This window comes from Corvus cornix, chromosome 11 (assembly GCF_000738735.6).
Source record: "Corvus cornix cornix isolate S_Up_H32 chromosome 11, ASM73873v5, whole genome shotgun sequence".
In the NCBI taxonomy this organism is placed as follows: Eukaryota; Metazoa; Chordata; class Aves; order Passeriformes; family Corvidae; genus Corvus; species Corvus cornix.
Window position 1 is genome coordinate 7,051,249 of NC_046341.1, and position 27,239 is coordinate 7,078,487.

The 27,239-nt window shown below is 55.0% G+C and overlaps 3 protein-coding genes across 5 annotated transcripts; 2 read left to right on the forward strand and 1 right to left on the reverse strand.

The window, feature by feature from the left end:
* The first annotated feature begins 71 nt into the window (after window positions 1-71).
* Window positions 72-8,079, forward strand: ELMO3 (engulfment and cell motility 3). Of its 3 annotated transcripts, XM_039558296.1 has the most exons (20): window positions 76-287; window positions 358-398; window positions 527-599; window positions 673-723; window positions 1,196-1,365; window positions 2,171-2,270; window positions 2,375-2,526; window positions 2,608-2,686; window positions 3,066-3,116; window positions 3,477-3,599; window positions 3,754-3,885; window positions 4,165-4,269; window positions 4,774-4,882; window positions 5,092-5,228; window positions 5,321-5,484; window positions 5,614-5,726; window positions 5,980-6,084; window positions 6,416-6,498; window positions 6,707-6,787; window positions 6,957-8,079. In XM_039558296.1, exons 1-20 carry the CDS (start codon window positions 210-212, stop codon window positions 7,167-7,169), a joined length of 2,160 nt encoding a protein of 719 aa, XP_039414230.1. In that variant the 5' UTR covers window positions 76-209; the 3' UTR covers window positions 7,170-8,079. The 3 variants fall into 3 exon arrangements, with proteins under 3 accessions (XP_039414231.1, XP_039414230.1, XP_019143855.1); XM_039558297.1 differs by lacking the exon at window positions 4,774-4,882 and having other exon boundaries at window positions 72-287; window positions 5,136-5,228; XM_019288310.2 differs by lacking the exons at window positions 76-287; window positions 358-398; window positions 527-599; ... (7 more) ...; window positions 3,754-3,885; window positions 4,165-4,269 and having other exon boundaries at window positions 4,680-4,882; window positions 5,136-5,228.
* A 1,197-nt stretch (window positions 8,080-9,276) lies between these two features.
* Window positions 9,277-14,547, forward strand: TMEM208 (transmembrane protein 208). Its single transcript, XM_039558323.1, has 6 exons — window positions 9,277-9,383; window positions 9,454-9,549; window positions 9,642-9,701; window positions 9,819-9,955; window positions 12,968-13,052; window positions 14,095-14,547. The coding sequence occupies exons 1-6, from the start codon at window positions 9,378-9,380 to the stop codon at window positions 14,230-14,232; spliced, it is 522 nt and encodes a 173-aa protein (XP_039414257.1). The 5' UTR covers window positions 9,277-9,377; the 3' UTR covers window positions 14,233-14,547.
* Window positions 14,548-15,176: 629 nt separating this feature from the next.
* KIAA0895L (KIAA0895 like) lies at window positions 15,177-26,761 on the reverse strand. Its single transcript, XM_039558310.1, has 6 exons — window positions 26,285-26,761; window positions 22,153-22,296; window positions 18,076-18,208; window positions 17,372-17,677; window positions 16,497-16,594; window positions 15,177-15,986 (listed from the first exon to the last, which is right to left on the reverse strand). Exons 1-6 carry the CDS (start codon window positions 26,675-26,677, stop codon window positions 15,822-15,824), a joined length of 1,239 nt encoding a protein of 412 aa, XP_039414244.1. The 5' UTR covers window positions 26,678-26,761; the 3' UTR covers window positions 15,177-15,821.
* Window positions 26,762-27,239: the final 478 nt, after the last annotated feature.

A 27,239-nucleotide genomic window follows, 5' to 3' on the forward strand; every position in this document is an offset into this window, starting at 1 on the left:
GAGGCCGGGCCCTTTCCCAGCAGGAGGCCCTGTCCTGCTACCGGAGGTGGGTCCTGCCACACCCGCGTCAGCTCAGGTGAGGGGGCCGGGCCTGCCCGGGGCTGGGGTGGTGGCACAAGGCCTCGGTGCGGCGGCCGGGCCCTTCGTGAGGGGAGGCGGCGGCGGCAGCAACCCGGAACTGCCGGCGGTGCGGAGCCGCCGCGGGAGCCATGCCGCCGCCCAAGGACGTGGTGAAGATCGCCATCCAGATGGTGGGAGCCATCCCGCAGCTCATCGAGCTCCAGCAGGTACTGCCCGGCACCCCCGCACCCCTCCCCGGGCCCCCACCCCAGCTCACGGCCGGCCTCCTTCTCGCAGAGCAAGCCGCTCGCTTCAGTGCTCAAGGACGTCTGTGATGCGTGAGTACCGCACTCGCTGCCTGCCACCGCGCCGTGACAGGTCCTGACAGCCCGTGACCGGGCTGCGGTGACCCGGTGGCTGCCGGCACCAGCCGAACGGGGCTGTGACCGGCCGCCCGTGGCCACAGGTGGAGCCTGCCCAACGCCGAGCGCTACGCCCTGCAGTACGCGGACGGGCGGCAGACCTACATCACCGAGTCGGTGAGACACCCCTCAGCCCCCGACCCCGCCGCTGCAGCGCCCACCGGCTCACCGGCTCCTTTTCTCCTTTCAGAACCGCAGGGACATTAAGAACGGGAGCATTTTACGGCTGACCACCTCCCCGGTACATCCCTCTGCCCCCCTATCTCCTCCTCCGCTGCGTGCTCTGGTGGGACGTGCCCCTGCAGTGGGTGCTCCAAGCCCTCTGCTTCTGACTCCCTCGGTGACTTGAGCTCATGATGGCTATTCTCTGTGCCTCAGACCCAGCAGAAATAATACAGGCAGGAGACATGTCTCAGCCTTCATTTTCCCTCGGCAGAGCTTGGGGGAGTTTGAAGAGAAACTAAATATCCTGAAATGTTTTGGATGCGTGGGCCAACTCATCGAGTGTTCTTGGTGTCATGCCAGTTTGACCTCCGTCCTCAGCTCCACCTGGTCTCTGCTCTGGTGGCTCTGTTTCTTGGTCCAGCTCCTCACTGGGGCTGCTCTAGCCTGAGACTCCTTCCAAAACTTGCACTTCAGCTCTTACAGCCACCTTCAAGCTTCTCGCTGTCTTTCGATGAGCCCCTTTGGCTTGATTCTTTCCTTCCTGGTAGGACCAAGAAGCACAGCGGCTATACACTGGGATCCAGAGCAAGAATGTGGATGTGAAGACTGACTCACTGAAGAAGCTTGCAGGCCTCTCCCAGGATGTTACCTTTGCTCAAGAGTTCATCAGCAGGAATGGCTTGAAGCAAATCTACTCTATTGTGGAAGAAGGAAATGAGTGAGTATCAGGACGGGACTTTCCTTGCACTCCTTGACTTTTCTTCTCCCTGCTGCATGAGCTCCAAGCTGGGCGTTGGAGTGGACTCTTTGTGTTCCTGACTTGTTGATGCCTGTACTGTGGCTGTGTCCCTGCACGCTGGCAGCCAGGGGGAAGGTCCCCAGGGATATGCAGTCCTGACTCCTAGTGAATGTGCCCAGACTTGAACCTTCCATCCCTTCTCTGGCTGGGTTATCTGTAGCCTCATGGGGTTTGCTACCAGGAAACCTCCTGAGATCATCTTGGCCCCCAGTGCTGCTCCTCATTTCTGCCACCCTGAATGATCCCTCTGTCTTGAGGTTTTAGCTGCAAGAGATTTGCAGGGATCTCGAGAACACCCTGGTTGCCAAATACCAGTGCCTGTGTGACTCTTTCAGGATGTGATGGTGCAGCTCCCCTGAGCTCCTGTCACACAGAGAATGTGGAACCAAGCAACACAGCACGTTTCTTGGAAGCTGGGGGAGAGATATGGGGTGGTTCAGCTTTACCGAGGGCTTGTCTGCAGTGATCTTTGTACCACGGTGATGCAGCTTTCCAGCTACTGAAGTTCCTCTGCCTTGACTTCCTGGGGAAGTCAAGTTCCTGGGATGACTAAGTGACAGTCTGTTTTCCTACCCAACAGTCTCTTTCCTTTCTCCTGCTCACTGCTCTCCTCTCTAGCTGTTTCTAACATGCCCATCAATGTTCAATTGCACAGACACCACTGTAGGATTGGAGTGGGGTACCTGGAGCCATCCTCACTGTATTTGTTCATCTGTCCCTCCAGTACAGGGGAGATGCTGGCTCACACCCTGAAAGCCTTCACAGAGCTGATGGAGCATGACTTTGTTTCCTGGGAAAATCTTAGTACAGTCTTCATCAAGAAGGTAAGAGTCTTCTACAGTATCCACAGTTTGTGCCTGTGGGATTCCCTGTTGTCCTTGTGCCCCAGGCTCAGCCTGCCATTGACAGATGGTTTTGCGTCTCATAGATAGTGAGTTACGTCAACATGAATGCAGTGGATGCATCTATCCAGCAGCTCTCCTTGTCTATCTTGGAGAATATGGTGCCTACCAGCCGCCTCCTCTTTGAGCTGGTCAAAAAAGAAGTGACACTGGACCGTCTTCTCACCCACCTGCAGGCGTAAGTGGAGAGGCCAGAGCACCATTTGCCCCCATCCTCAGAGCTGGTGACTCTCACATGCTCCTGCTCTTCCTCCCACAGGACAAATGCCGAGCTGCAGCTGAAGGCGATGGCTCTGCTCATTGCGCTGCTGCTGAGCGCGACCGACGCTGAGCGGCGGGTGAGGGGCACCATGGCAGGGTGGTGGCTTTGCAGAGTCAGGCACCACAGTGCCTCTGTCACCGGGGTGCTCTGCTGAGAGCCCTCAGCTGTCAGGAGTTTTGTCTCAAATGACAGAAGTATCACAGTTGGTGGTGGCACAGTGATTGTGATGGCCCAGCCTCTGGCACATCTGAGCTCTCAGGGGTGGGGGCATCCCTGTGATGGGACCTTGGGCAGCTGGGTCCTCTTCTGTGGGGTTTGTGCTCTTTGGGATGGCAGGGCTGCAAGAAGAGCCCAGAGATGTTTAAAGTCTGTGTCCTCACTCCGCCTCCTCCTTTTTTGGGGGGAAATGGTGGTGTGCTGATCTGGGGAATATCTCACAGCCTTTTTTTTCCTAGGAGATGATGGACTACCTGAGGGAGAAGAACCTCAGGCAGTTTATCCACAAGGTGAGGAGTTGGGGTTGTGCAAGGGTCTGCTCTGTGCTTCATTCTCTGTCGTTCCTCCCCAGGCCCTGTCCCCTGAGCCCCAACCTTTGATGACCGTGCTTGGCTGGGTTGCCTGTGTGCCCCATACCCCTTTCTTGATAATGCCTGTGGGTGCTGCTCTGCTGGCACCCACGTGCCCAGGGTTGCACCCCCGTCTGCCTGCAGTTCAGTGCACACAGGTCTTGCCCAACCCCAAGGGGAGCTTCCCACTTCCCAACACCCCTTTGAGCAGCAGGACCTGCTGGGATTTGGCTGTTGGGTCCTGTGCTTGGACTGGAAGCAGCAGCATGGGGGAACCTTCTGTCTTGTGATCTCCTGTAGAACATCATCCACAGCTCCGAGCCACTGGGGGATGAGATGGCCCATTACCTTTATGTGCTGCAGTCTGTCAGCCTCAACCTGTGCGAGCATCGCATGAAAACATCCATGGATCCCTACTCACAGGTCTGGGAGTACTCTCCTTGCAAGTCTGGACCCGGTCTCTTCTACCTGTGGAAGTAGTTCACATTTGGGTGAACCCAACACATTTGGGTTTGTCCTGGGAGAACCTGCTTCTGTGGGGCTCACCAGCATCCCCTTCTCTCCGCTCTCCCTCCAGGAACAGCGGGATCTCCTCCAGTCCCTGCGCCAAACTGCCTTTGAGTCGGAGAGCGAGGCGCCCACTGGCAGCTTCAGCACCGAGCGCCGGCGATCCCTGTGTGCCAAGGAATTCCGCAAGCTGGGCTTCATGGTGCGTCCCCCCTGCATCCCCTCCCCAGCTCCATGCTGGCTCCACCACATGGCCTTGGTGGCACCTTCTGATGGCTCCCCTAAGCCTGGTATCCCTGTTGATGCTGATGGACCACCATGCAGTATCTCCCTTCTGCTCCCTTCTATCTCCCACTCCTGAACAGCGAGTGCTGTGGAGCTGCTGGGACTCAAAGGCCAGCCCCGTGGCTGTGTTGGGAAGACACTGCTGCTCGAAGAACAAAGCAGCAGCTGCTAAATTGCATCCTCTGTGTCCTCCTAGAACAACAGCAACCCTGCAGAGGATCTGCGCCGTGCCCCACCAGGACTCCTTGCCCTGGACAACATGGTGTATTTCTCCAGGAACACCCCTAATGCCTACAGCAGGGTGGGTGCTGTGCTCTCCCAGGGAACTCCCTGGTGGAGAGGGGCTGGTGGATCTCTACCTTCTTTTCCTTTCCTTGTGATCTGTCCTTGGCCACAGCCAGGCAAGTGTCCTACTGTTGCTCTGTTTCAGATGGAGGCGAGTCCTCCCTGTGGATAGGAGAAGCCATTTGAGGCCAGTCCCCCTGAAGGGTCCCCATAATTTTTAGGGGTTTGCTCACAGCTTGGTTTCCAGGCCTTAAGCAAACTGGGGCAATTTGAGCAAAACAACAAGGGCATGAGCCATGCTCCAACCCGCAGTGCCTGTGACCAGCTCCCACACTGCCACAAGGGAAAGAGGAGGCTGGGGCTGGATTTTGGGAAGAGTGGATCACTTTTTTAGGGATGGCTTTTCCTGTCGGGGGGACAGCTCGACTAGGAATGCAGGAGGAGCATGGCATGTCTGACACCCACTGTTGGGGCAGCCCTCCAAGTCCATGTAACATGAAGTCATGGCCCTCTTCTCCAGTTTGTCCTCGAGAACAGCAGCCGGGAAGACAAACACGAATGTCCCTTTGCTCGAAGCAGCATCCAGCTCACCCTGATCCTCTGCGAGATCCTGCACATTGGAGAGCCATGTACGTGTGCCCAAGCTTGTCCTCCCTGCCCTGCTGCTTGGGGGACAAGCTGCCCGGGCAGGGGACTGCATCCATGTGGCCACCAGGCTCTGGCATGGCCAACAGCATGGGAAGGGGATGTAAGGCTGGGAAATACCCAGGTTCCCCTGGACACTTAAATCCCCTGGAAAAACCGGGGAGTCTGGCATAATCTGTCCTTCTCACCACAGGCTCGGAGACGGCTCAGGCCTTTTACCCTATGTTCTTCGGGCAGGATCATTTCTTTGAAGAGCTATTCTGCATCTGCATCCAGCTGGTGAACAAGACCTGGAAGGAGATGAGAGCAACCCAGGAGGACTTTGACAAAGTGAGGGGGGATGCTTCTTCCCTGGATGGGAGCACAAATTCAGGGATTTGGGGAGTGTAGCCAAACTGAAGTTGGTGTCCTGGGCCTGGCAGGTGATGCAGGTGGTGCGGGAGCAGATCACCAGGACCCTGTCCCTCAAGCCCACATCCCTGGAGCTATTCAAGACCAGAGTGAATGCACTGAACTACAGTGAGATCCTGAAGCTGCGGCAGACGGAGCGGCTGCACCAGGAGGAGACGCTGGCTGTGCCTGTGCTGTGAGTGGGCTGTGGGCAGGGAGTGAGGCTGTGATGGGGGCCCGAGGCAGGGACAATGCTATGGGGCTGGGAGGTCAGCGAGCACCTGTTGAAATGGCTGTGCTCCTCTTCTGCTGGCTTTCACCCCAGGGAGCTGAGGGAGAAGCTGAAGCCAGAGCTCCTGGAGCTGATCCGACAGCAGCGCCTGCTGCACCTCTGTGAGGGAACGCTCTTCCGCAAGATCAGCAGCCGCCGCAGGCAGGGTGGGTGCCAGACCCCTGCTGCAGGGTGGGGGGCTTGGGAGGGAGGCAGAGGCTTATTCCCATGTCCCCTGCCACTGGGGAAGTCCCAGTTAATCTGTGGGAGTAGAATGCTTGACTCCCTGGACAGCTGGTGTGGGCTAACCCGTGGGCTGGGAGAAATGGGGAGTGCTGATAAGGGGGCAGCTCCATCCCCCTTGGGAAGGGCATCTCTGCAAGGGGAGGCTGAGCATTTCCTGTGGCTCTTCTGCTGCAGACAAGCTGTGGTACTGCCGCCTGTCCCCCAACCACAAGGTGCTGCACTATGGGGATGTGGAGGAGGGGGTGCAGTCTCCCCCCATCGAGAGCCTACCAGAGAAAAGTAGGTGATGGAGAGAGAGTGGGAAGGAGGGAGGGGAGCCCTCTGATAACCCCCAGGTTAAGACTGCCTTAAGGTGGAATTGCCCCTCTGCTTGGCTGCTGTGTGGCTGCCCCAGTGTCTGCTGGTATTGTGGGACTGGGAGCTGTGGGAGTTAGGCTGGGGCAGACTGGCTTCCCAAAGGGAGCTGCAGAGTGGCTTGAGCCCCCCACCCCAAGCTGTGGATGGCTGTGAGTCCCCACACTTGGGCTGTACTGGACTCTGCTCACTGGGGACCTGAAGGAGAGGGACAGGAGGAGGGAAAGGGAGCTCACAGCTCTTCCACTTGCCCCAGTTCCTGTGGCAGACATGAAGATGCTGCTGGTGGGGAAAGAGTGTCCACACACAAAGGAGAAGAGCTCCGGGAAGCAGAACAAGGTCAGCACCTCACACCACATCCTGTCCAGCTGGGGATGGGTTTTGGGGGTGGGTGCATGGTGGCAAGTTGGGTGGTTTCATGGACAGAGACCTCTTGGGTCTCCTGGAGCGCAGAGAAGGAGTCTGGGGGCAGCTCCTGCCCTGAACCCCGCCGAGGCTGGGAGGAGTCCAGCTGAGCAGCCAGCTACCCCCTGTGCTGTCCCTGCAGGATGTCCTGGAGCTGGCCTTCTCCATTGTGCATGACATGGAGGAATACTGCCTCAACTTCATTGCCCCCACCCGGTACGAGGTGAGCTCCAAGGGCCCACTGGGGAGGCACAGAGATGTCCTTGCCAGGGGACAGCAGGCAGGGGAGGGAGTCGTGTGTGTCCCTGGGGGTGGAAGCCACAGCAGGGGGGAGATGGGCTCTCTGGCTGCCCAGGGCCGGTGCCAGACATGCCCGTGCTCTGCTTCCCCAGTTCTGCCTCTGGACAGATGGGCTGAATGTGCTCCTGGGCAAGGAGATGACAAGTGAGCGAACGCAAACAGACCTCGATGTCCTGCTGTCCATGGAGCTCAAGCTGCGGCTGCTGGACCTGGAGAACGTCAGCATTCCTGACAATCCCCCTCCTGTCCCAAAGCCCCCCAGCAACTTAAACTTCTGCTATGACTTCAGCCATGCAGAGCAGTGAATTCCTCCCCGTGCCCTGTCCCCACCCTCTATGCCCCTCAAAATCAAACCCCTCCTTCCAGGCTCTGTCCTTCATCTCTGGCCCAAAGGGACAAGCCCAGGTGCTGGCTGGGGGCTTGGGTGTCCCACCCTTTCCTGCCTGTGTCCTGCTCTCCTGCAAAAGCATGGGAATGAGCCACGGAGCATCAGCCTCCTGTTCGAGGGGGGTGACCTGGCTGTTCTGTCCCACTGCCGTGGGCAGGGTGAGATGAAATACCAACAGTTAAACCCCTTTGTGATGGCACTGATTACCCCACACTTCAGCCAGGCTTTGGGCAGAGAGGGTAAGGATGTGGGCAGGAATAAAGGTACAGGCAGCCCTGGGATAGCTGGAGGGCGAGTAACACTACAAAGGTACGAATCTGCACTGCCTCACTTTCACCATCTTTGTAGGGGATCCTTTCTGGACAACAAAGTGGTTAGAAAAAGGGTAGAACACACCTTTCCATTAAGTTGGCATCTCCAGGGCATAATGTGCCTGCCCTGCCATGTCCCTCCTGCACTGAAAGGTGTTTTTGCTGAGCCCTCTGCACTGTCCTGAAATGGGGGTGTTTAGGGTACAAGCCCCCTTTTCCCAGCACCATTCAGCTGGGCCTGGTGTGAGGAGGAGACCCCGGTCTGCCCATCGTGCCAATCCTGGTGCCTTCCCCCACCTGGGGCAGATACTTGCACACTTCAGCCATGCTGCTGCACTACTGCACCACGACAAGCTACCTCCTCCCCAGCCCCACAGCCCCCATCCCAGTGCCCTGCACCTCCTTGTGCCTGCAGCTTCTCCCAAGGGTGTTGTGCTAACAGCCACAGGTCAGCAGGGATCCAGCTGTGCCTCTGCCTCCTGTGTATTGGGACAATAAACGCTTGTGGAGAGCTCAGAGCTGTGTCCTTTCCAAAGGTTTGGGGAAGGGCTCAGACTGACTGAGGGTCAAAAGGGGCCGAAGTGAGTAAGGCTGGGATGGCAGCACTGTGGGAGCTGGGCATGAAGAAGCTGGGAGGATGGCTGGCAAGGAGATCTTGTTCCTGGTGTTGAGGCGCGTGCTCAGAGTTGAGTTCCCTACAGCTAAGACTACAGCTAAGGCCATTTCCAGCCTAGGAAGGCATCGGAGCACTGTGGATAGTCCCAGTCATATGCTGGACAGGCTCAGCTCCTGCAAGTGAACTGGTGCCTCTAGGGCTTCCAGCGTGGAGAGCAGCATCCTGGTCCTACAGAGGCTGTTCCATGGGAAGATGAGGCTGGCAAAGGCAGTGTCTGTGAGGCTGCTGCCCTGCAAGGCCAGGGTCTGCAGCCTCAGCTCTCACCTTGTGTCAGACCATCTCCCAGGAGGCAGCCAAGCTATGGTGAATGCAGGCCAAAGGCTGTGCAGAACCCCAGCACAGCTGGAGTGCTGTGGGAGACCTCCAAGAGCCAAGGGGAGGTGATGGGCACAGGCTGGCCAAGGGGCTGTGAGGGGAGCTGAAATGGGAAGGGCTGACATCAGCACCCCAAATCCTTTGGCTGCGCAGGGTCGGGCTGGGGAAAGGCCTTGAGGTTCCCAGGGGATAGGAAGCAGAGAAACCCCCCGAGGACTTGGCATGCGTGTGTCCCCAGGCCCACCGAGGGGAACGTGAGTCTGGGCTCTTCGGTACAAGAGAAACATAGAGTTCCCAAAGCGGGTCCAGCGGAAGGCAACAAAGATGATTAAGAGTCTGAAGCATCTCTCTTAGGAGGAAAGTGAGGGAGCTGTTCAGCCTTGAGGAGTCGACTGAGACGACCTCATTAATGTCTGTCAGTATCTGCAGGGAGGTGTCAGAGGATGGACCAGGCTCTGCTCGGTGGTGCCCAGCAAAAAGACAAGAGGCAACGGGCAGAAACTGATGCACAGGAAGTTCCACATGAAAATGAGGAAGAACTTCGCTGTGCGGGTAGTAACACAAAGGAACAGAAAGGTTGCCCAGAAAGGGTGTGGCGTCTCCCTCACTGGAGATATTCAAAACCCATTTCTGGAATGACCCTGCTTGAGCAGAGATGTTGACCACACGACCCCTTTCAACGTCACTATTTTACGATTCTGTGGGAGGGTCCCCAGGCAGGGCCGTCCCCTCCCGGCCCGAGGCGGGCCCGGCCGCCGGCCCCGGGCTCTGTCCCGCCGCTTCCGCCGCGTCACGGGAAGCGGAGCGCGGAGCCGACGCGGCCATGGCGGTGAGTGCGGGGCCGGGGTTACGGGGGCCGGGCTCCGGGGAGACGCTGACCGCCTCTCTTGGCTCCGCAGCCCAAGGGGAAGGCGGGGACCAAGGGCAAGAAGCAGATATTCGAGGAGAACCGGGAGACGCTGCGCTTCTACCTCCGCATCATCCTGGGAGCCTCCGTGAGTGCGGCCGGGAGAGCCCGGCGGGGCGCGGGGCCGGACCGGGGCGGGAGCGGGCAGACAGGGAAAGCCGTGCCGTGCTCTCTCCACAGGCCATCTACGCCGTGGTGAACCTGGTCATCTTCTACTCCGCCGCCTCCGCCTGGACGTGGGTGAGTGCCGGGCACCGTCTTCTGCCCCGGCGGGGGCACCTGGGCTGAGGTTCATTCATGGCCCCCAGGCCCCCGGGGTCGTGGCTGTCGCGGCTGACAGCGGTTTCTTTGTTGCAGGTCGCGTTCCTTTTCAGCTTGGTGGTCTACGGCACCAGCTACCGGTCCATGAACTCCATGGCAAAGCCGTCTTTCACAGACGATGGCAGCCTTGCTGACGGGGGAATTGATCTGAATATGGAGCAGGGGATGGCAGAGTGAGTGTCCACACCCACACGAGTCCAGGTGAGCAGGACCTGCTGCCTGAGCGTGCACGCAGAGCCAGGAGAGGCCCCCGAGGAGAAGGCTGGGCCTCAGCTCCCCCCCTCAGCTTGCCCACTGGCATGGGCATGAGGGGAGCTGGAAGTCTGTAGCCATTTTTTCTGAGAGTGTACCTTAACTGTCCTTATTACCTGAATACTCAGCTTGGTGTGCCCCAGTCAGGAGCCACCAGATGGGTGTGTCAGCCTGGCATGGTCACTGTCCATAGGGCTGAGCTGCAGAGGTAAGGGATTACAAAGGGTTCAGCAGGAGCAGTTTACAGTCATCTTTCAGTTAACAAACAGCACTGACGTGCACACTGCTGCAGCACACAGTGATATGTATTTTCTTTTTAAACTGGCATTGCAGGTAATGCTTGACAGAGCAGAAGGGCACGTGCTGCCAGTTACCCCATCCTGGCTGCAAACTCATCATGGCTTGAAGTACTCTACACACTAAAAATTCTCCCCTCTATCTCAGCCAGCTCCTGTCACCTCCTCAGCCACTTCTGTGCCCCACGCTTGTGCATTCTTCATGTCTCTCTGCAGACAGCACCAAGTGTTTGCCTGTCCTGTGTTCTTGGCAAAACTGTCTTTTTCTTGGTCAAGGAATGCCACAGTATTGTAGGAAACACTGTAGTAATTCCTGCAAAGCGCTGCTGAATAAAATTAGGAGACAGCAGCACTGGTACCGCAGAAATACCTTCTAGATTTACGTGTTTTCCAGCAGCAAGCCTCAAACTAGTTATAGAGAATTGCCAGGTAGTTGTGGACACATTGGGCTTTGCTCTCTATCCTCCCTGCCCTCAGCCTCTCCCCGTTGGCCCAGCCTGTGCTGGGGATCTTCAGTGTGTGCTCAGCAAGGTGCTGGGGTCCTTGGCTCCTTCCTCCCGTGTCTTTGGCCTGCAGTTCCAGGTTTACCTCTGTCCTTCCCTTGCTGCCAGGCTTTTGAAGAAGCACAGTGGAGCCTTATTTCCAGCTGAGCCCTCTGTGTTGTGTCAGGTGTTCTCATGCTGTCAGGGTCATACATTGATGTATATAGTTTTATTAACATAAGTTTTGATTTTTGCTTGGGGATGTTATCAGCAGGCAGTGGGGAACAGAACCTGCTGTCTCTGCACAGAATGAGCTCTCATGGTGTGTTTGGGTTGGTGGAATGGTACCTTTTCTGCCTGCAGCAGGAGTGACTGAGATGTCTGGTGCAGGAGACTCAGACGAGGGACAAGGTGGCCAGGAGGAGAGGGGGTGTGACTTGTGAGCTGTGCTTTTACCCCCCTCTTCGTTTCCGTGCTGGTCAGCCAAGTGTTTTTCTCCCATTTTACACTGGTTTGGCTCTCTAGAGTGGAATTGCGAAATATTTTGAATACCTTTTTAGAGAAACACAATGTGGGACAGTCAAAGAGAGAAAATACAGAAGTTTGATGTTTGAGGTGTGCTCCTGGTTGTGGAAGATGCCTCTGGGAGTTGTGGAAGGCACTGAGACAGAGTGCCTGATAACTGCCCTCTGTGTGTGTGATGGTGCTGTCAGGGGAAGTGACTGACAGGAGGCAGCACAGGGATCCCAGTACCTGCTGTGAAAAGGTGACAGGCACAGCCATAGCACTGCTGCAGTCCTGGTTGCAGATGTGCTTCCCTTGCTACTGAGGCAGAGAGGTTTTTCTGCCTGAGCAGTTGGGGTAGGGTTTATGACACATTAAAATGAATTAATGCTTATCTGAGGTATGGGCTATGCAAAACACGGGAGGCAGAGCTCTAAAAGCAAAACCTTCAGAGCTGAAGTTCCCATCCTTACCCTGTACCTCTAAATTACCTCTCTGGGGATCAGGGAACCACCCTAGGCTAGCAGTTACTTCAGAAAGCAGTGGATGTTTTCCAGCCTCTCAGCTGCCTGTGCTGCAGCTGATTAATGCTGCTCCTTTGGAGCTTCTTCTGGAGCACTCTGGATTTCATGGCATTTCTCTCATGCTTTCTGTCGCTGAAATGGATGCTTTGTGTTGCTCTGGGGTTGAGGATGGCCCATCCTGCTGGTCTCTGGGAGAGTTGGGTTTGGTGGGAGCTCTGTCTTCGCCCCTCTGTGGCCTCTGGTAATACTAGAGGTCACTGAACCCTTAGTGTCTTGTGCTAGAGCTGTTAATGGTGGATTCTGCAGTGCTTGAGTCAATGTTGTTTTTGCCATTGCCTTTGTTTTCTTGTCTGTTCTTGGATGTGACTCAAGGGTTTTTTATTCCAGCAGATGATTTAACCAGAGTGAGAGTTGGCCTTTTTTCTAAACCTTCATGGCACTCCCCGAGGCTTGTGTTGAAAAACTAATACCTGTTTACCTCTCCTGGGTGTCAGATCCCCTGAGGGTGGTGGTTGAGGTGTGGGCAGCTTATTCCCCTCCAAAGCTGCTCCCAGCTATGCCTCAGGCTGGCATGGAAGAGCCGGAGTCAGATAAGCAGGAGGGGAGGAGGAGCTGTCTGTTGCTGTAGCTCAGCTTGCGGTGTGCTTGTCCTGCGGTGACCCCGAGTGTGTCTGTCAGCCTGTGAAATGGCACAGGGAATGGCTCCCTTCGGCACAGCCAGTCGTGAGCAGTTACACTTCATGTCATGATAGGTGTCAAATCAGTGAGTGCTGGCTGCTGTTTCAGCTGTGGGGGTGGGGGGTGGTTTTGTTGCTGATTTCCAACCCCCAGCAATTCCTTAGCTTTCTCAACGTTCTTTTTTCAGAGGGAGTTCATCTCTTTTAATTCATCAGAGTATTTTGCTGTTGTTGTTTGTTTACTGCTCTGATTCTTCTCGATAACTGTGTGTGGCAAAGCAGGGACAACAAAACGCAGGGACAGTCCCTGGGTTGGGCAGGGTCGCTCCCCAGAGGCAGTGCAGACCGTGCTGGCAGAGCAGCTGCAGATTGTGCTGGCAGAGGAGACTGTGCTGCCGTGTTTGGCAGGGGTTGGAATGAAAGCTTAATGCTTTGCTTTTCTTCCCTCAGGCACCTCAAGGATGTGATCCTGCTGACAGCTATAGTCCAAGTGCTGAGCTGCTTCTCGCTCTACATCTGGTACTTCTGGCTCTTGGTAAGCCCTAGCCCCTGCTGTTTCCCATCTTGCTCTGCACTGTTGTTTTTCCCTGTCTTCAGGATGGAGGACATTATTTATCCATTTCATTTCAGTGTCCTGTTTCAGGCCTGAACTATTTTCTGATATGTTTTTTAATCTCTTTGTCAAATCTTGTTAAAAATGAGGCCACACAAAGCAAAGAAGTCGTGATCCCTGTGAATAAACCACGCAAAAACTAGGCTGGCCTTTGTCTTTCCCTCTGGTCCCATGAAAGGGCAACAAGCAACATGAGGCAGATCAAAGCTGTCTTGGTGCACAGAGTCTTTCTGTGTCTGGAACAAACAGTATTTCTTCTTGTTTGGCTTTTTCATCCATTCAGCATGGACCAAGGCTGGGATCTGCTGGACACTGTGCCTCTGGGTAGATAAAATGCTATAGGCTTTCATTCCCCATAACACACCAAACTCTTTCTGCTCCTGAAACATTTTTCATGTGCCTCCAGCTAAAACTGCTTGTGCAGAAGGAGAAAAACATCTCCATTTAGTTAAAAAATCCCCCAGCTGCTTTGAGGATATCCCACAAAGGTACAGAAGGCAATTGTGGGAGCATGGAAGGTTATCCCAGTTCAGTCCTTGATCTCATTTCAGTCCTCACCCACAAATTTCTCTCTAGCTGGCCTGGCAGAGGGCAGCCTAGATTTGGCTGTCCCCTGGAGACCATCTGGATTGCTTTTTTAATAAATTCAGAGAAATGTGGGTGTATTTTCCAAAGGAAGGAGAGGCGGAATGTCTGGACAGTTGGATCCCTCTGGGTAATTCAGACCTGATTGCTGGGATTTCCGTGTATGAAGCCTGAGGACTGTATATGTTCCTCAGCCACGACATGAACTCAGGCCATTTATTTTGGACGCCTGCCACTGCCTTTGATTTCCGTGCACCCTGAGATGCCTCTGATCCAGCTGCTTTGTCCTCCTCAGAAGGACTGGCCCTACTGCCCACAGCACCCCCTCTGCCAGCACTGTTCCCAGAGTGACCGAGTTTGTGCCACGTGTGTTTTGCAGGCTCCGGGGCGCGCTCTCTACCTCCTGTGGGTGAACATCCTGGGGCCCTGGTTCACAGCCGAGTCCTCGCCCGCCGCTCAGGAGCCAAACGAGAAGAAGCAGCGCCGACAGGAACGCCGACAGATGAAGCGCTTCTAGCCCTGCCTGGGGACAGATCAACACCCTCTCCCATCTCCATGCTGTTATTTCATCAGGGATGTGACCAAAACCAATCCGAAACCACCACAGTAGCTCTGTTGCCCTCTGTCACTGCTGCCATTCCGCCAAAAAGGCCGCAAGAGACTTCCTCTGGTTGGGTCTTAGCACAGGCTGAGGCCTTGCTCCTTGGGCTGACAAGGGGGTGATGCTGGGATGTGTGTAAATATCTTTTTAAAGCAGTGCTGTATCGCGTTCAGGGTTGGGGAGTGCAATGTTGGAGGAAATAATACATTAAAGAGCAGAGTCTTAATGGACCGTGCTGGCAGTGGGTTCATGTAGGGGAGCTGTGAAAAGTGCCAGCATATTTTTGGAGAGCTGGACCAGAGGGGAGCAGAATCCCCAAAGGTAAGTGCTCTCCTCCCTTTCCCAAGCTTGGTCTGTGCTGCCCTGCCTGCCACAGCCTCTGCACCCTGTGCAGAAACTGCAGCTGCCCTGAAGGATCAGGAGTGAGGGGCAGCTGGGGATGCTGTGAACAGGGCTTGCAGCCAAACTTGGAGCTTTTGGGATTGAGCCTGAACTCACTGGAGCCACAGATTGGCCTGTGCTACCTTTGTAGGAGCTCAGTGGGATGTAAGACAAGAAGCTGTGGGGTTGGCTTGGTTTGTTTTGTTTTTTTAAGACTGTACTCCCAGGGGGGCCATGACGGCTGCAGAGTTCATGTGTTAAGAGACCAGGAACAGCTCATGCCAGTTTTTACTTTTGCCTGCTTTGATTTACTGATGTCCCTGCCCAGTATGTTGTTTGTCACACTCCATGACTCCTTCCAGCCCCTGACGCACCAGCTCAGACCACGCAGCTTTGCCTGTGCCAGCAAGAGGCACAGTGGGTGTTCACAGCGGTGCCAGGCTGGTTTTTGATGCTATCCACAACCTTTTGCCCACACGTCTTTTCCATTATGTCACCTTTATTACACACTTTTTCCTAACATCAAGCCCAATCCCCACCCTGAGTCCTCAAAGCCAGGCAGGGTGGCTGTAGTTGGGGTGCAGAGCTGGGTGGAGATTGGTAATGGGGGATTAAAGTCCGTCCTGCTGCTGGTCGGGGACATGAGGGAAGGGGCAGGGAGCAGAAAAGGCATCCTTGGGGCAATCTGTGGGTGCAGTCCAGCCCTTATTCCCTGCCAGGCACAGCCCAGAGCCCCCAGCCCCGCCTGCTGGCCCCAGGTTAGGTGCCTGCGCAGTGATGGGAGCACTCCCAGTACCCTATGGAAGTGCCCCCATTGCAACTCCCCCAGCACAGCCTTCTGCACTTGGGGACCAGCACATTGCCCCAGCTCCGCCCTCGCTCCCCCTGAACCCTCTTCTCTGGCTCCCCAAAGCCACGTGGAGCCACACAGCCGTCCCCAAAATACACGGGGACGATGTAGGGGACACATCAACACAACCACACGGGCCCTCGGCCGCGCTACCCTAGACAGCGGTACATGCACTGCGCCCGCCTCGGGCTCTGCCCTCTGCTCCAGCCCCAATAAATACCCAATAAACAGCACCAGTTACACCCTTGGGGTGCTGGTTTGGGGGAGGTGCCCCTCAGTCAGGCAGCAGCTGCTCCAGCTCCTCCTCATTCAGGCCATTGGTGGTGACAATGTGATCCAGCTGCTTCATGTACCGCTCCAGATCCTGCATGAAATGGGGGATGCGGGCCTTCTCCAGGACCCCAAATTTCTTCAGCCGATTCACATCTTCATAGGACACCTGGCGGGAAGCACGGAGATGGGGTCAGTCCCCTCCCTCCTAAACCCTGGCAGGCGCCATGGGGGGCATCTGGTCCCCTTGCAGCCCCCCTGGCTCACCCCCCCCAACTGCCCAAACATCCCTCTGGCTGTGGGGAGGCAGTGGAAGAGCTGCTGGGAGTGTGGGATTTGCAAGGATTTGTGGGTTTGGTAATTTTCGGTCACTGCAAGGACAGGTGACAGCAGGACTGCTGTGGCCAAGGGCCAGAAAGGCTTAACCTGCTGGGTTAAGCCTCTTCCCAAAGGTCTCCTACAGAGGATTATGGATTGTCCTGTCCTTCCTTGCATCCTACCCAGCACAGCCTTTCCCTGCTACACAGAGACCCACAAGCCCAGGGAAAGGCAAAGAGCTGAAGGGGTGCCAGGTGAGGGCTGGTTTTTGGGAAGCCATGAGATCGAGGGAGCCCGAGTGAGCTTTGGGATGGGATGGTGAGATCAGCCACTCCCTGCCCACCCTCACCCTGGCTGTTACCTTTCCAAGTGCAGCCAGCAGTGGGAAGTCAATGGTCTGCCGATGGCGCAGGATGCGGAGAATCCCATCCAGGTACACCTGGTCCTTACTGAAACAGCCTGGAACAGCAGAAAATGCCTGGGAGAGGGCTCCTGGCTTCCCACGGCCCTCCACTTGCCTGAACGTTTGCTGACCACAATAACCAGAATGAGGGCACTGACCACAAGTGTGCCAGGGCTCAGGACTGCTGGGTCCCAAGGGATGAGCGCTGGGGAGGCAGCTGGGTGCAGTGAGAGCCACCAACCCCACTGGATTACTCTCACACTTCTTCCCAAGTATCTTTTTTAAGGGTAAACCACTGCAAGCATCCAGATGTATCCACAGTAACGCTCATTTTTCCTCTCCTTTGCCTGCTGCTTCCCCAAGAGCTTGTGTGAGTCGCTCCCATGGGACAGGGAGAGTGGTGCTGGGGATGGGGAGGGATGCAGGGACTGGCTGCTGTGGCTGTGTTGGGAGGAAAGGGTTAAAAGCAAAACACTGATCTGGAGGATTGTAAATTGCTCAAGTGACCTTGCACCTGGGTGGAACTCTTGATAAGCCTGTGAACAGCAGGCTAGTGATCCTCTGATCTTGTGTTCCTCTGCCCAGGTGTTGGGTGTTGCTCTGGGGTTCCCCCGATTAGCAAGGTAATGAAAATAAATTTACTCTTTGTGTTCTAGCCATAAGTTTGTGCCTGTTCTGTCTGCCTGTGCCAACTCACAACCTACAGGACTGGTGATGCTCAACCCACACAGTAGCAGAACATACCCACCCTCTGTTTTTTCTTAAAAAACAGACAAAGAAAATAAATAAATAAAATTCCTCCCAAAACTCAATTCACACCCGCCAAGTGGTACCTGGCTGTGAGGTGTCCGTCTGGCCCCGCTTTGCCCGCACACAGTACTCCCACCGGACACCAGCATCCTGCACATACTGCTCCAGGTCCTGGAAGAGGGCGGAGAAGGAGAGGCGGCTGGCCCGCTCGATGGTGTAGTAGAGCAGGGCTGCCCGCCACAGGAAGGGCTGCTTGCGGAACAGGACACTGTGCAGGCTGGCCAAGCCTTCCTCCGTGGGGTTGGCAGGCTTCAGGCTGTATTGCTTGCGGCCCTCGGAGCTGTGCCAGGGCTGGCGGGTGTTGTTGACTCCCCGGATGTAGTGGGTGCCTGCGGAGGGGGGACAGGAGTGAGTGCCATCAGCCACAGCTCCAGAGAGCCCGACTCCCACCCTACCCATCCCAAGTCGCTGGGGTTGGGGCCAAATCCCAGCACCCATCAGTGCCTGCTCCAGTCTCGGCTGGTGATGATGGCATGGGACATCTGTTTGCTCCAGTGCCCAAGGGGAGGCCAGGACATAGATAAACAGGCGGGTGCCCAACACCCCTGCTTTGCACGCAGTGAGGGATCCAGGTGGCCTCAGCCCCTTCCAAAACCTGCCCAGGAGTCACCCTCGAGGATCCCTCCTTGCAGGACCTGTGGGTACTGCCTTGCCCCAGGGCGTTACCCCAATGATGCTCACAGCATCTCCCCACTCTGCCCCCCACCCACAGCCACCCCCCACTGACCTATCTCGTGGCGCAGCATCCCCTCCAGCCAGTGCTGCCGGGCTCCGGCCAGGTTGATGGCCAGCGTGGGCCGGCTGTCCTCCACCATCATCACTGCTTGGGACAGGAGGTCATCGGTGAGCTGCACCACCACCTGCAGAAGAAGAAGGAGGAGGCAATGGCTATCAGCAGGGTCCTGGCTCTCAGCAGAGGCTGAGATGGTGGCAGATGGTCAGAAAAACCCACTGACACCACGGATGGCACCATTTGGCACTGCTGCACCATCACTGGATTGTGCTGCAGCTCCCCAGAGGAATGGCAGACAGGAAGAGCCATTGGGGGTGGGGGGGATAATGAGAGGAGAGAGATGATCTCATGCAGGGATGAAGTAGCTCCTTTAATCTCTTTACAGCCAACAAAGCTGACCAGGCACTGTGGGGGAGCAGGCAGCCTCCTCCAGCATCCCTCTGGCTCCAGCATCACCCTCCCCGGCTTGTTCCCAGGGGCTCCCCACACTTTTGTGGCTACACAGGATGGACATCCTCTGGAGACCTGCCTGGTCCCCCTTCTGCATCCCCACTGGCAATGGGATGGGGCAGCAACTCTGGCCATCAAAACAATCCCACTCTGAACACCCAACAGCACCTGCTTTGTAATGGCTCTGCATCCCCCAAGAAACATCTCCTGAAGGATCCAAAGCTCTGGCTCCATTTTCATGGACTCCTCCACAGATTCTCCCATTTGAGGCTTCAAGACATGAACAGTGAGGATGAGTCCATGCCAGTCCACCCTCACAGGAGGAACCATGTGTGCTGGCCACAATTCACAGCAGGGATGGGCACTACATGTGCAGGACTACTCAGCATCTTTATACAGGCAAAACTGGTATTTTGAGAAACCTGGATATCACAGGTGCTGGAGCCAAGAGAGCTGCCCTCCATGAGTTAATGTGCCAGCCAAACAGCACTTTCTGACTACCTAACTTCAGATCTGCAGCAACTCAAAGCAGCAGCATCACCAAAGGAGATGGTCCCTGGGAACTCTTGCATCAGAGGTTTGGCAGTGGCAAACCTCAGGATAGCAATCAAAATCCCCTACATACTTATTAACTCCACAAACCATCTATCATTTCACAGCTGACACTCTTCAGGATGAAAACACATGCACATGTTACTACATGACAATTCTTCTCTTATTAAAAAAAAAAGAGAGGAGACTGAATTGGTTTGCTTTAATTCAGATTTATTATTATTATTATCATTGTTATTAATTATGAAAGCCAAAAGTGCAACCTAACAGAGTCCACCGCTGAGCAAACAAACAGCATAAAATACTTACAGTGCAACTGCTTACCTGGGTTAAAATATACCAGCGTGGAATGGAATCCCTCCAATGCTGAGAAGAGAGCTGCCAGATCACCTCTGACTCCTTGTGTAGAACCAGCCATCCAGGAGCAATGGAAAGGGACTCTGGGCATTGCCAGAGACCACAGCTTCTTACACTGCCCACTGCAGCCCTTCTCCTGCTGCAACAGCCCATCCTGCTGAGCAGCACCACTAGCCTTGTTTAGGGACCCTCCAGCTTTGCAGATACAACCAGGGCTGCAACTCCAGCCAAAATCCTTCTTCTGGAGCAGCAGCATCTCTCAGTCTGTGAGCTCTCTCATTCTGAGCAGCATCCCCAGTGCATCCTTGTGGTCCATGCTTCTGCTCAGCTTTTGTGAATGCACTGATGGAGAAAGAGCTCATCCCAAGGAACCAAGGGAAGGCTTCTGGTGGTCCCCATGGCACCGGGGTGTAGGTTCCTGTCTCTCCCCAGCAACCCGGCACTGCTCAGGACCTCTGACACTGAGCAAGCAGCTCAGAGGTAGAGGGACACCACTGATGGGATCCCAGGAGACACTGTTTAGGCTGACAACACTCCACAACCCCAGGGATTGCCATGCAGCACTTACCAGTGGGGCCAGATGTTTCTCTGCTGCAAGCTGTGAGCCCACTGAAATGCATATGGAAACCTCCAGCAGCATCACGTCTGTCCTGAGTCAGAAGAAAAGCAGAAGAGCTTCAGGATCTGCAGCTCGGACCCCGACAAAGCAGCTTTTGAGGGCACAAAGTTAATTTCAGCATGAACACTTACCCAGGAGCGCGCTGCCTGCGGTGCTGGAAGCGGGATCCTGCCTTCGCCGATCGGTGCTGGGGACAAAGGGCAGCTGCAGTGGCTGCCACCAGCCTGGCCACGCTGCCTGCCAGGACTGCCTGTGGGCAGGGACGCACCAGCTGCTCGTGCTCTGGGCTACTGCTATCCCCACACGAGTTTCTTCTCTTTTAAGCAAGCCATCACGATTAGTGCATATCAGGGAAGCAAAGGGCACGGCAGAACAGACAGGGCACAGATGGTGAAAGTCAGGAATCAGAGATACAGGTGCAGGGAGGGAAATACACGCCTGAAACCACCCAGTTCCCTGACAGGGTGTGAGATTATCAGTGATGCAGAAGTTTCAACAAGTGTTGGTCTTGTATAGGGAGCAAGCTCTGCCAACATCGCTGTATCGAGGGCAGGTGAAACCCTTCTCTCTTCCCTACCCCAGACACATCCAGCAAAATTTCCAATGGATAGAAAGGAACAAACCAATGCTTTCATTGTTTTAAGAGCACTTATCAAAAGTCCCAGATAAAACAGCCACACTGATGTGCAAACAGTGACTGAACCCTGCATTGCCTTGAATCACAGAATGTCCTGAGTTGGAAGGGACCCACGAGGTTCATTGAGTCCAACCCCTAATAGCTCTGAACACAGAGACAATTACACAGGGCTGGAAGGATGCCAGTTGTACACTAATATGTAAGAAAATCGATGGCTTTCTGCCTAGCCAGAGCTCAATTAATGAAGAAGAGAATAGCTGAACTTAATCAATTAATAAACCTAAGAGAGAGAGCTCAACTATCAAGTTATAAGTGCAGGTCTGTAAGACTGGCAGCTGCTTGGCTGGGTATTGGAACTGGCTCTAGGCACTCAAAGGCAGATGAATTATAGGGAAACATCTGCAGAAATCCTTTCTGTCCCAAGCAAAGGCTTAGGAGGACCAAGGTGCCAAATCCACATCCGAGGAACACCCTCACGAGGCATCAGGGCAAACCAAGGGTGCTTGAGGAGGAACGTCCTTGGGCAGGAGGGACCTCAGGGGACCACTCATTCCTGCTTTTGCATGCATGGAATGCACTGGGTACCACTGGGCGAGGTGATGCTTTGGAGAAATGCTCATCATAACCCTCTTTGGAGACAGAGGTGAAAAATCAGAGGTAGGAAATAGAGTCTGGCCAAGCAGCCCCACCCCAGCCAGCACTGCACAGTCCCTGCCCTGCAGCCAACAGCCCCAGGAAGCCATGCAAGCCAACCCACGCAAAGTCAGGTCCAGAAATCCTTCCCAGACCTTGAACCCAGGACAGTGGAAGTGTTTTGCCTACACCTTGCTGGCATAAGGGGAAAAAAAAGCTCCTTAACGGCAGCCGTGGGATGTCCCATGCTGGATGCTGTGCGGGGTGCAGAGAAACCAGGTTAAGAGATGCTGAACTTCTCCCCTGGCTCCATCCCAAATGGCTACTGTTGTATCTTAACCACGTATTTCCCAGCCTTAAAACCTGAGCCTGGGGTTTCAAAGCACCATAACGCAGCACACCTTGCAGGGCAGCAGGAAATCTCTTCCCCTGGCTTTGCTTTAGGACATGTGGGTTAAGGCAGCTGTTGGAGAAGTCTGCCCTCCCACTGCCAACAGCAAGAGATGATTTCCTGACAGTAATTGATGCCTCATGCACATGGCAAAAGGCTCCTGGCATGGCCACACAGTCAAGCAGCAGCTCCTCCCTCTCTCTCGAGCACAGAAGGGAGATACACATGGAAAACATCACAGGACGTTTGTGGGGAACCAGCACCCATGTCCTAAAGCCAGGGTATGGTGAAGCTGGAGGTGAAAGGACACCACTGCTCAGAGCAGAAAAGTTTCCTCTTTGTAACCAAAACATTTCTTAATCTGAGTCCTTTTTATCAGAAAATAAATATTTTTCTGTATTTTACAAGTGATAAAGGAGGGACACGGATTACCTCTCCCACACAGCCTTCCTTCTGCATGTACTTTCGGATCACAGACCAGATCTGGCACTTGCTCAGCAGCCTCCCGCCCGTGGCGACCTCAAAGCTCTCATAGGTCCCGTACTTCTCCAGGACAGTACGAATGATCCTGATGGCCTGTGGCACGCAGAAAGTACAAACATAAGCACAAACACCTCCCCACTTATAAATACACCCTAAAATCCCACGTGCAACAAACCCAGTGAAGATAACCCCTGATTAACGCCTCTAAAATGTGATGTGGTTTTACAAGACCTAAAAAACCAAGGAGACTGAGCCAGCTGGAGGTGGCCACCAGGACAGAGGGACACTTCACACAATCAACATGACCCCACAGCATATTCTTTCTGCTTTTTGTCACCCTTGCAGGCATCTCTTGTGGGAATGGGGCAAAGCAGAAGCGAAACTGCATCATCGCGGTGTGGTTAAATCCATGATTATTTTCAATCTTTTCTGCTTTCAGTTCTCCTTGCAAACTCTGGTGCTTGCACAAAGACCTCTGGCTTCTCAGCTTGCTTTTTACTCCCAGAGTTTCTTACTCCAGGGCTAAATTCCAAGCTCAGCAGTGATGCTATTCATCACCCTCTGCAGTGATGCTGCTTCAAACAGAGTCTCAGCACCACCAGCCTGCTGCACACCCAGCAGCCTTCTAATAAAAGCATCACGTGCTCCATTATTCACATTAACATTTATGGAGCATCTATAAAATACGAACATTTATTAGCACATTTCCTCCCCAAAAGGTGTGTTTCCATTGTGGATATTTTCAAGCCATTACTTTCTCCCATCATTGGAATATATATTAATATATTAGTATAATATTAATATAATATTAATATTATATTAGTACATAATCCAAAGCAGATGACTTTCAACCAGTTCTGGAGGTTTTCCAGCAGTTTTACTGCATCTGCAAACCTGGCTGGGTTGCTGCCAAGCTTCCCAGCCCAGGACCAATTGTTGCCCCTCCCTAGTCCCTGAAGTTACCCAGGATCAGGAGATGGGTGCTCACCACCAGTACTGGTGCTCAAATCATTCAACACGCCGTAAGACAAGAGGAAATGGCTCAAGTTGTGCCAGGGGAGGTTTAAGTTGGGTATTATGAAAAATTTCTTCATGGACAGGGTTGTCAAGCACTAGAACGGGCTGCCCAGGGTAGTGGTGGAGTCACCATCCCTGGAGGTATTTAAAATATGTAGATGTGGCACTTGGGGACACAGTTTAGTGGTGGGATTGGCAGTGCTGAATTAACAGCTGGACTTGATCTTAAGGGTCTTAACCCATCTAAACAATTCATGATCCTAAGAGGGGCTTTAGGTCTGCATCTGGTCAGCAACCTCCTCCATCCCTGCAGAAGGTCCTGATTTTCCTTCCCTGGACAGTTTTCACAGCTGGTTTTTATTCTCAAGTCACTTATGGTGTCTTTCCAGAAGAAGCTGTGCATAATTTTTCTGTTGTCTGTTTTGTTTTCTGGGGGGTTGGGGTAGGGTTTTTTGGGGGTTTTTTGCTGAATAATCAGGCTCATTTTTACAGCACTGCAAGGTACCTCCAGCTGACCACGGCAGAAAAAGGACCTTTCATCCTCCCACCTCTGCTCAGCCACTTGCTCTCTCTCCTCCCAGGGGACCCAAATCACTGAGCCAAGAGAAACCCAGCACAGCTGGTGCCCAGGAGTAAGACAACCAAAGAGTTCTTCCCCAACCCTCAGAGCACATCCTGGCAAGCAAAATTCCTGAGATTCCAAGTTTAATGTTCTGAGCATCCCCAAATCATGCACCCACCATATGCAGTGGGATAACAAATCCTCCAGCCCCAGCTCTGTGCTGGTGCCACTCAAATTCACATGACAAACCAGGGATGTGATCTCCAGGATGATGAGCCTCCACGGGGCTGGAAGAGTCCTCCTGGTTTATTTAAGTTTTCTGTTAAAAAAATAAAATAACCCCCCAAGTACATGCAGAGCACATGCAGGGAGCTGGTGCTGGTTTGTCTGCTTGTGTCCAAGGATGCTGACTTAGCAAAACGTCTCATTTATTTATGATCAATGAAGGTCTTTGAAAATAAAAGCAGTTTATAGAGCTAAGAGTTAGCTGGCAAGGAAAAATGCTTCCCAAAATAAAAGAGACTGGAAGGAGGTTACTGCAGGGTAAGAGCAAAGGAACAGTGCCATGAATGCTGTCCCATCGGACCGTCACCGGAACACTTGGAGAAACATTGGCAGAAACACTCAACACTTGATATCTCTTGCAAAAGCTTTCACAATCCACAGTGGTTACAAACCCTTAATTCCACTCACTCAAAGCACTGCCCAGAGAAAAATAATCGGAATGATCCATCTTTTACTCTGCTGCAAGTCAGCTGCACCAAAGGAGAAAGCACAGGGTGAAAGAGCTCTAAGCAACTCATTTAATGCCCGACTCTGGGAGTAAAACACAGGAGGGAAATGCCGAAAGCTGGCGAGGTCTGCAGGCGTCAGTGTCTCCCCTGCAAGAGCCTCGCTGGCACCACTTTATCTGGGGCAGAGGTACGGCACACACCAGGAATGACAAACTGCTTAGAAAGCTGTTTACAGAAAGGGCCTGAATCATCTGGATAATAATCCAGGCAGAGACACAGGCAGTGATGCGGGAATAAGTAAACATTCAAAGAACAATAAATAAATCAGTGAAGAAGTTGTTATTTGAGCAAGGAATTCCCGACTGAGAGGTGCAAAGAAACACCTCTGGCGTGCCAGTCTGAATTCAGGATAAGAGGGGGTTTTTATCTGCTCACTTGTTTATGTGGCAGAAAGGATGCTCTTCCCTGAGGCAGGATGCTCACTCCCAGGTGCAAACTGGTTTTGGGACACGGCCAGGCTCCCAGCTCCAAGCAAGAGGTGAAGGCACAGAGCAGCTCTACTCCTGCATCCACAAAAGGCTTGTTTGTGGGCAGAGCACCCTGAAAGCACACTCCTGCCTCTTCTCTCCTGTTGAATGACCAGGAGCTGTTTTCTCAGTGCCATCCCCATGGCAGAGAGAAACTCACAAACATTTCAGTAGGGTATAAGCCATGGAAACAGTTAAGCAAAATAATACAGACTCCTTAAGTGGAGTCTACACCAATTAATATCATTACTGACCATGTTTGCTGATGCCTTAAGGATGCTACCACACTGGACAACCTTTAGGCCTTCCCAAAAAAAAGCCAGACTCAACCGCCAGGTCATTCACGCTAAGGACCACTTCCCATGCTGTCACCCATGTGCTCCAGCTCCTTCACAGTTATTTCTACAGCAGCAAGTGCAAAAACATACCAGCAAGGTGTCTCCGATGGAGCACAGCTGTCAGCATAAGCAGGAGCCAGTTTGATCATAGAAACACAGACTGGTTTGGGTGGAAAGGGACATTTAAGATAATTTCGTGCCAATCCTCCTCCATGGGCTGGGACGGCTTCCACTAGACCAGGCTGCTCAAAGCTCCATCCAGCCTGGCCAGTGGGTATGGATGCTGGCAGCATCACCCAGCACCAGCATGACCCATGTCACCCACGGAGCATGTACCATTGCTGCAGGTAGGTGAGGTTACTAAGAACAGGTTTAAGAAATCATAGGGTGAGGGTGCTGAAGGCAAGATGCAAAAGGTGTTAAAGGGAGAGGGATCAGGAAGCAGCTGGGAAGGAAAGCACGCACATGGATAAGAGGGAATGGCATTAAATTGACAAAGGGTGGGTTTAAGTTGGACATTAGGAAGAAATTCTTCCCTGTGAGGGTGATGAGGCACTGGTACAGGTTGCCCAGAGAAGCTGTGGCTGTCCCATCCCTGGAAATGCTCAAGACCAGGTTGGATAGGACTTGGAGCAACCGATCTACTGGAAGATGTCACTGTCCACGGCAGGGTGTGTGGGGTAATTAGATGGTCTTTAAAATCCCTTCTAACCCAAACCATTCCAGAATTCTAGGACCATGCACCATCTCCTGGCCAGCCCCACCACGGAGCAGTCCCACCAGGACACATCCCGCTGGCATGTGAATACCCACACCCTCGCACCAGCCCACGGGCCGGCTGGGCTCCCTCCTTTCTCTTCCTCCTCCTTCCAGGCCGAGCATCCTCACCCGGCCCCGCCTCACCTGAGCCACGAAGCGGTCGGAGGCGGCCCCGTACTTGTCCAGGACGGCGGCGGGCACCGGCTCCGCGTACTCGAACTGCGGGTCGTAGGCGAAGCTGGCGCGGAAGAACCGCTCCCGCTCCGCCTCCACGTTCCGCGGCCGCAGCGCCACGAGCAGGCAGGGGCTGCGCCGCCCGCCGCCCTCCTCCCCGCGGCCCCGCGCGATGTGCGGCAGCGAGGCGGCGGCCCGCAGCCCCCCGCGCCCCGCCGCGCCCTCGCTCCGCCGCGTCCCGGCCCCGGTTTCCGAGAGGCGGCGGGTTCCCCGCGGGCAGCGCGGCGCGGGGGGCGGCGGCGGGGAAGGGCAAGGGCAGAGCGGCGCGCCATGGCCCGGCCCGCCGGCCGCCCCCGAGCCCATGGCCCCCGAGCCCACGGCCCCCGAGCCCGCGGCCGCGGCCTCCAGCGCGGCGGCACCGGGGCTGCGCCGGCTCCGCGCCCGGCCCCGCCCCGCCGCCCCGAGCACGCGCCGCCGCCCGCCAATCAGCGCCGCGCTCGGCGCGCCGCGGCCAATGGGAGGGGAGCGCTGCGGGAGAGCCCCGCCCCGCCCCGCCCCGCCCCGCCCCGCCCCGCGCCGCACCGCCCCGCCCCGCACCGCCCCGCCCCGCCCCGCCCCGCACCGCACCGCTCCGCCCCGCCCCGCCCCGCCCCGCCCCGCACCGCACCGCACCGCTCCGCACCGCACCGCCCCGCCCCGCCCCGCCCCGCCAGCCCCGGCAGCATCTCCAGGCCCGGAGGCCCAGCCGGTCCCGGTTGCACAGCTTGCCCCGGCGGCATTGCTGCCTTGGTTGCATGGCCAACTCCAGCTGTGTCACCACATTTGTATTGCCACCCCTGGCTGCATCGCCAGTCGCAGGCTGCATCGCCACCCTGTTTGCATCTCCAGCCTTGGCTGCATCGCCATCCCCCAGTTGCGTCACCAG